The following is an 8,212-nucleotide window of genomic DNA, read 5'->3' as shown; positions in this document are numbered from 1 at the left end:
TATAAGCTTTATTTAAGTTATAAACTATACATATACGCTTTCTGTGGCTCGGCGCATGGCACTAGCAATGCCAAGGTCATGGGTTCGATCCCAGGGGATTGCACAGAAACAAATGCATAATACTGTACAAGGCGATGTAAGTCGCTTTGGATAAAATGCATGAATGTAAATGTAAGTGCTGAGTAATAAAAATTAACTACATGCACGTATAGGGTTTGGGTTTGATTCAGGGTCAGTTATGCAAAATGTATAGTAAATACTATGAATACATGTAACATGAATAAAATAGGCAGGCACCATCAAATAAAGTGTTACCGAGAAATTAACTGGCTGTGACACATGACAAACGTAAGTAATAATCATGCGTTATAAGTTTGGGCCTCGTTGCATTACTCAGTTGCCTCTGTCACGCATTCGGCATTTTATTTTCTTCTACAAACAAGCCTGCAAACAAATAAACAAGTTTTCCTTTGTTATATGCCGTGGAAAATGCATGTAGGCTACCAGGCAGCCCTGCCCCTTATTACAAAGGTCTTACATTGTGCGTGGGGCGGTGGAAGTTATGAGAAATGTTTCCACGTTGTTTTGCTCGGGGCAGTTGCGAGCCTGCTTTTTTGGCTGGGCTGACTTCATAAAAAGTCTGGAGCGCAGAGCTCTGACTCCAGAGAGTCTGAACGCAGCCGAACGCCTTCGTGCCGGGGCGTGTTTGAGTGCTCATTCTCTGCCCGAGGCTCCGTCGAGCGTCTCACTTGTGTCTAGCTCCCCGGCGTTTTGTTTTTGACGTCTGCGTGCGTCTCCAAAACGCAAGGAGCGGTAGTTCGACCTCATTTATTCTCCCTTTAAAAAGAGCCGTGCACCTGATAATTTCAAACTCGAAGTTGCATAAGCTCTCTTGACCTACTTATTACAAAGTGGGCTAGGCACACCTGTCACGTTAGTCAACAAAAGGTGAATTTGTGGGTTTTGTGTGAAACATTTACAAGCGGTTGCATCGCGTCTCCAGCCAGACTTATTAAAGACTACAGACTCAACTGGCGCCGAAGCAGAGAGAGAGGCGTGGACAGATCTACGAAAAAAACACACACCAAACATTCCAACAGTAAACTGCAAGGGAAAAATCCCCAAAAAGAAAAAAGCGTGCATGAACAGTGAATTCACATGAAACGTTTTATTTAAATAAGTTTGAATCATTTAAGTGGCAGAAGTGTTCATTTGGATTTTAAAATAAATAATACAAAGTACTTCAGAGACAATTTCCTTTTACACTTGACTTTTGGACAATCAGTAGTTGCCAGTGCTTTTCATTAGTGTTTTTCCATGAAAAAATAGTACACAAAAAAACAACTGTGAGAATCGTATGTTATATCTTGGCAATAATATAAAGGTGATCCGGTGAAACACTCGAGTATAGCGATAGATGCCATTCTACCGAATTTAACAAAGTATTTAATCAAAGGCAGCCACATTAAAGACATTTACGTTGGATAAAAACAGTGAGGTCATTTTTAAAAGGCACCAAACAGCTTGAGGTTGTGCTACATGTGCTCTAATGATTATTATACACCCTGCTGCAATATTCGCTCCAAAACATGTCCACATGAGTTCTCTAAGCTTTGGATAAAAGTGGTTCACTGAGCAATGGGTTTTAATCCATTACAAAAACAAAATAAATAAATACAAAAATAATTGTGTGTGTTTGATTACTTTGTGTCAGCATGAAGACGCCATTGCATGAAAAGAAACGCGCAAAACGCACTGGACATGATCAACGTGGCAAATGTGACGTCTGGCTGTTTAGACTGGAAAATACAGGAGTAAAAGTCTTTCGATAAGTTGCAAGTTCACAATATGAATTTCCCAGATTTTAGAGTCAAAATATTGTCCCGGCGCTGATAGTGTTTTGATGATGCAGTGGCTGTAGGTGGGATGCAGAGTTCGTAGATGAGTACCAGGGGTAGTTTGTCAAGAATGAAGGGGTGGTCGTATTCGGGGGGCTGCTGCTCTGGGGCAACCCGTTTACAGTGTGCATTCTCTGACTATGTGCGAAGTCCCAAGTCGTGTTGAGAGGGGGTGAAGGGTGAGGGGGAGACTCGCTGGAGGCCACATGCTGCTCGGGTGGGATTTCTCCACTCTTCCACAGCTTCTTGAATTTTGAACGACGATTCTGGAACCAGATTTTTACCTGCAAAAAAGCGGCATTGTAAAACATTATGCAAATGTTAAAAAAAGAAAACGCACACATACCCGTCTCATCTGAATTTTACAAAACATACTTTTTTCCAGTCCTGCCGTAAATCTGTTGTTGTTATGTACTTGAAAAATTAAATATTTGTATAAAGTTAATTTGATTTCAACTTAGTTATCTATACAGACTAATAGCAAGACTATCAAATATAATAGACATGCTTTTCATAACAACATGCTGCAAGGTCACCAAAACATACCCATCTCATCTATTTTGCAATTGGGTTTATATGTTAATAACAAAACCAAAAATTAAGATTTTATTACATTTACATATTTAGCTGACGAGGGCGCATTTAACATTTCGTTTTGCGAAAACACAAAATGTGCTGTTTACATCTGTTTTTACAAGTACTAATAAGGTTATAATAAAATGAAGATTTGTATGTTGGCTGATATGCTGTATATAAACGACAGTCTTTAAAAAGAACTGTTATCGGTACCTGTGTCTGCGTGAGGCCCATAGAAGCGGCCAGTTCGGCTCTCTCCGGCAGGGCCAAATACTGCGTCTTCTGAAATCTCCTCTGCAGGGCCGCCAGCTGGAAACTCGAGTAAATAGTTCGAGGTTTTCTGACCTTCTTTGGCTTTCCATTAACCATTCGTATTTCAGGTTCACTTTCTTCTTTTTCTGTGACGTAAAAAATAAAGCCCGTTACGTACATGAACAGCGCAATCTTTCAAAGCATATTATGTTGTATTAGACTACATGTTATGATAATGTATTACAATAATAGGCCTAACAGCCCAAAATGTTAACTGCTCCATAAAATAATTACTTGCGTAAAAATTCTTTACTTTGTCTTGGTACATAACGTTTTAATGTAAAATAACATACGTTGACTGCGCAAAAACAGTCATTTTAAGAGGAGCGACATATTTACCAGCATCTGCGGCAATTGGTGAAGAGCAGGAGCCGTACGCGCTGTAGGAGCCGAAAGCATTGCAGAAGCCGTACTGGACGCTGTTCATGCTGTTGTTCTGGTACTGGTAAGAGCTGAGCTGACCGTATGGAGAGCCGGTGCACTGTCCGACCTGCTGGTTATTATTATAATAGCTGCTGTCGGTGGCGGTGGAGACAGGTAGAGTAGGCGATTCCTTGGATTTATGCAGGTTGTGGTAATTGGAGGTAATCTGGTTTGAATGCATATCTGTACTGAGGCTGTCAAAAACTCCAGTCATGTTTTCATAACGCCAGAAATACGTAACGAATGCAAGTCCAACCAAAGAGCAAACCCATAAAAACTCTCCTAAAGAGAAAAGGTTACGAAAATCACTTTTTCTGTTGAGTGCCGCATTCCACTTGGAGGAAAACAAAGGCAGACGCGACCCGACACGAAGCAGAACTCTGATTGTCTGTCAGCAGAGATGCGGGAGGACGGACATTTATCGCGCGTCACGGGGGAGGATGAATTTGTGCGCGTGAAGCAGCCAATGAATGCCGGATACACCTAGCTCATCTGTGCATAATCTTGCAGCGTGTGCATCGCGTGGTGATTTACCGCAGAATTTTGGAAACACAGAACTAACACTTGAATGGCATTCTTTAATTGCATTTACAAACAAACTATATTTTGCAACGCTAAATTAAATAGATCAAATTATTTAGCCCACATTCAAATTACAATGCCAAAGATCTTGGATTTGTTCGTTTACATTCATGCTGTATGCCTAAAGCTTAAACGGTCTCTTAAATGACTTGAGTTATTAAATAAAGGCAGGCTATTAAAAAATTAGTAGCAAACAACTAAGAAGCGCAATGGCGCATTTTGCTGAATGTGTGCAGAAGCATTTTAAAGTAGGCCAATATTCATTGAAAATATGAAGAGTTTGCAAAAATAAATGTGAAAATATGAGTTCACAACTTAAAGAACCTGAAGTTGGGTTGTTTTGATTAAGTAATCACTTAAACTTAACACAATAAAATACAATAAAAGCATAATAACATAGAAAAAAATATGATTTTTGAAAATTAAGAAACGGATTTATCTGTTTTGGCAAATAAACTCTTGGGCACCATTATGGCGTTTCGACCTGCTGCGACACCTGTCGGTGAAAACATTGCACATTCACTGCTGCTGTTGACCTTGCTATAAAGCATCTGGTAACGTATCTTTTCATTTCATAAATTTACGATTTTCCCACCACAGATGATTGAGAGCATCAGCTACAAAATGTAGGCTAAAGGGCGAGTTGTCACACTGAGACTGTCACAATATGTCTGTAAGATTTGAGACAAACGTCCATTTACACAAAATGAGTCTCCAGTGATTATGTATGGTTTTAAACACTGCTCAAAATTAGAATCATTTTGTGAGTTATATTATATTTCGGCTGGAAAGCAGATTAATTAATAAAAAGCTATGCTGTGACGGTTTTAAATATCTTTAATTTATTAAAAATCTAGCTCATTTTGTTGCCCAGTGGTTTCAATTTTGGTGTTATTTTTTTTATTAATCTTATAATTATTTTAAACTAAGATGAAAAGCAGACATAAAAGGTATATAATAATTTCCTATTCTTATACCCACAATTATAAACCAAATAGTTGGATTGTTGAAAAATGTTTTCACTTCATTCTAAATATTCCCATGCCAGTCTTTTCTGCACAGCGATCCTGCTTAAGACAGAACAAACCATTTTTAGTTTAGCTTTAGTAATATTTGAGTTATACCCCAGTACATCATAGTAAAACCCTTTAGGCAATGTCATCAATAAAATGGATATTTTGGATTACTGAAGTGAATATGGATCAAGAGAAAGCTCGGTGCACGTGAAGTCAAGGTCCACAAAATAATTTTGTGAGTTATATTATATTTGGGCTGGAAAGCAGATTAATTAATAAAAAGCTATGTTGTGACTGTTTTAAATATCTTTAATTTATTAAAAATCTAGCTCATTTTGTTGCCCAGTGGTTTAAGTTTTGGTGTAATTTTTTTATTCATCTTGTAATTATTTTAAACGAAGATGAAAAGCAGACAGAAAAGGTAACCTGTGTACTACGCCATAATGATGATTTTTTAAATATAGTTTAAATATAGTTTAAATATTAAAACTAAAATAGTTTTTAATAGTTTCTATTACCCATTTATATCGAGTATTATTTGGCTCGGGAGAAATGTTATGCCTTACAAAGACAGCAATTCTTTACAATATCTGGGTTAAACAGAAGTAAAAAAAAAAACATTGGATTAGTATAAATATTTCTGAGGTAATTGTGCAGTGGGAATTATTTGATATGCTCAGTGTTACAACGTGTTGAATGTGCAAACCACAGACCACACGATTTTAAGACTCATGCTTACATATGGAAAATCCGTGGGGGAAATGATATTTTTTATGATTATTTTGGGACAATGTCTTGCTTTACATATTATGTATCTCTTATTTGTGGACGTGGTAAATACACTAGAAGAGCAACAGCACCTCTACTGCCATTACAGAGCATTACACCCAGTTCACCCAGTAAGCTTACCTGATTGGCTGACAGACACGTCAATTTTGATTATTTTGTGTGGGGCATCAGTTTGCTTTGACCCAGAACAGCAGAAGTCAACACACTGGGTGTCTGTTTGACAGCATACACAGCAGGATAGACAATTTCCCGTTTTAATGTAACTTTATATACCCAGTCCTTCTGACTTTCATTTGATGTCTGTAATTATTTATGCCAAGTTGTTTCTATCAATACTAAATTATAATATCTGCTGTCAGTTCCTGTAGGATTTATGTCAGGCCATTAAACCGTATGTCAATCTTTATTGTTTTAATAACTAAAGATATTGATATGAATTGTGAAGCAAAAACACGTCTCACTTCAGTAATACTCGTCCTGGCAGACGCAGCTGTGCGCGCGGTGCTCACAGTTCAGCTGATGCGCACAATACAATAATAATGATAATTCATCATTCAGGTGGAGCCTCTGTTATATAACTATCAATGCAACCCTCCAATGTTAAATAACTATTCTGACCTGGTGAAAAGTCACCTTAAATCGAAAGGGAAATGTACTTTTTCACTCTGGTCAGACTTTTGTCATTGTTAATTTAATGACGTGCCTGACGTTGCCAAAAAGTAAAAGTCCTAAATACTGGTTAAGTAACGTGTATGTCATTACTGCATTAAGTTGTTTTTACGCGTTAACGTGTAGTTGCGCTGTTTCCTCACAAGGGGTCGTCTGTCTCTTTAGAGTCTAACAATTAGACGATATACATGTATACATTATGGTGTGGACCACTCGTATAACTACCCAGCAAACACAGAACGTTCCACTAACGTTAGTTTTTGGTTCCCTTTTGGTTATTTTTTTAGAACCAAAAAATAACGTTCTAAGAACGTTCTTTTCCGGTTTTATTTTTGCAACCAGAAAATAACGTTCCCAGAACGTTGCAGACTGGTTTTTTTTTAAATAACCAGAAAATAACGTTCTGGGAACCAAAAACTAACGTTAGGGGAACGTTCTGGGAACCAAAAACTAACGTTAGGGGAACGTTCTGGGAACCAAAAATTGTTTGCTGGGTAGTTTCAAGCATTGTTTAAATTACGATCTTTCTAGAAAACAACTTAATACATACCTATAGGATCACGAGTGTGTATTTCTAGCAACCAGCAGAAAACCTTATGCAGTAAATCTGAAACGCCGGTAGAGGGCAGTATTTCTCTCCTTTTAAATTACCATGTGGTATATTATATGTGATGGACTTATAACATGTATTTCGTGAATACAGATAGTATAACAGAGGTGTTTGAGTACTTTGGTGTTTTATGGCTGTGAAATGGAAAAAATGTCTAGACAGAAATTATATATGAAAACATGTACGTTTTAAACAGAATGTTTGTCCTGTGATGATTGTGCGTCACATGACCTGCAGATGTCAAACAAATCAAAAAGATTCAAGTCTTGCTCTAATTTCCTATTCTTATACCAACAATTATAAACCAAATAGTTGGATTGTTGAAAAATGTTTTCACTTCATTCTAAATATTCCCATGCCAGTCTTTTCTGCACAGCGATCCAGCTTAAGACAGAACAAACCATTTTTAGTTTAGCTTTAGTAATATTTTAGTTATACCCCGGGACATCATAGTAAAACCCTTTAGGCAATGTCATCAATAAAATGGATCTTTTGGATTACTGAAGTGAATACGGATCAAGAGAAAGCTCGGTGCACGTGAAGTCAAGGTCCACAAGATCATCCAAAGGTCATAAAAGATCAAACTCATGTCCACAAGGAGTATTTTTATTTTTAACATGACATGCGATTAGAAAGTAAACACGTACAAAGCCATCAAAAACACATCTTAAGCTTTACGACAGAACACTTGTGACACATATGCAAGTGACAGTATATGCTCACAATGTTATACCTGGACAGTTACATATCTAGAATGGATTTCATATATCAAAAATATTTCTGTCTTTTACAGATGTTCCTTTTAGCCCAGAGTAGGTGCCTGATGGTCCTGTCAATCATTTTCAGAGCATACTTAAGCATCCACGTACCTTTTTCTTACCTCAGCTTTTCCGGCATCCCTCCAATCACCACGACTCCTCCCATGCGACTCCTTAAACATCAAACCAAGTTTGTTTTCCATCATTATTATTTTCATTAAGACATTGATTTGTCATTTTTTTGCACACCACGCTGGCAGGTGAACTCGTGAACATTCTATTCAACAGAAATTCGATTTGATGATGACGAAATATCGTTTTTTGTTTTCTATACCGCTGCTGTCCTTCTGAAACCTTGTATCTCCATATTTCGTGATTTTTACTTTTTGCCATAAATCATTAGTCACCCTTTATGTTTGTCACTGGGTTTTGCAAATATCTAACCTATGAAAAGTATTAAAAGGTGCTTGTCCAGTTTGACAACACAGTATGCAATCCTTTAAAAAGTAAAGTGTTTTTACATTTCCCAAAAACAGCGAATTTGGACATCCAAGGTTCCAGAAAGACAGTGACAATATA

General features: G+C 37.4%; 1 protein-coding gene across 1 annotated transcript; it reads right to left on the bottom strand.

Moving 5' to 3' along the window:
• Positions 1 to 1,153: 1,153 nt before the first annotated feature.
• Positions 1,154 to 3,593, bottom strand: dlx2a (distal-less homeobox 2a). Its single transcript, XM_057336128.1, has 3 exons — positions 3,126 to 3,593; positions 2,688 to 2,872; positions 1,154 to 2,182 (listed from the first exon to the last, which is right to left on the bottom strand). Exons 1-3 carry the CDS (start codon positions 3,421 to 3,423, stop codon positions 1,871 to 1,873), a joined length of 795 nt encoding a protein of 264 aa, XP_057192111.1. The 5' UTR covers positions 3,424 to 3,593; the 3' UTR covers positions 1,154 to 1,870.
• Positions 3,594 to 8,212: the final 4,619 nt, after the last annotated feature.

This window comes from Triplophysa rosa, linkage group LG6, assembly GCF_024868665.1.
Source record: "Triplophysa rosa linkage group LG6, Trosa_1v2, whole genome shotgun sequence".
In the NCBI taxonomy this organism is placed as follows: domain Eukaryota; kingdom Metazoa; phylum Chordata; class Actinopteri; order Cypriniformes; family Nemacheilidae; genus Triplophysa; species Triplophysa rosa.
This window is presented reverse-complemented; position numbering and strand designations above follow the sequence as displayed.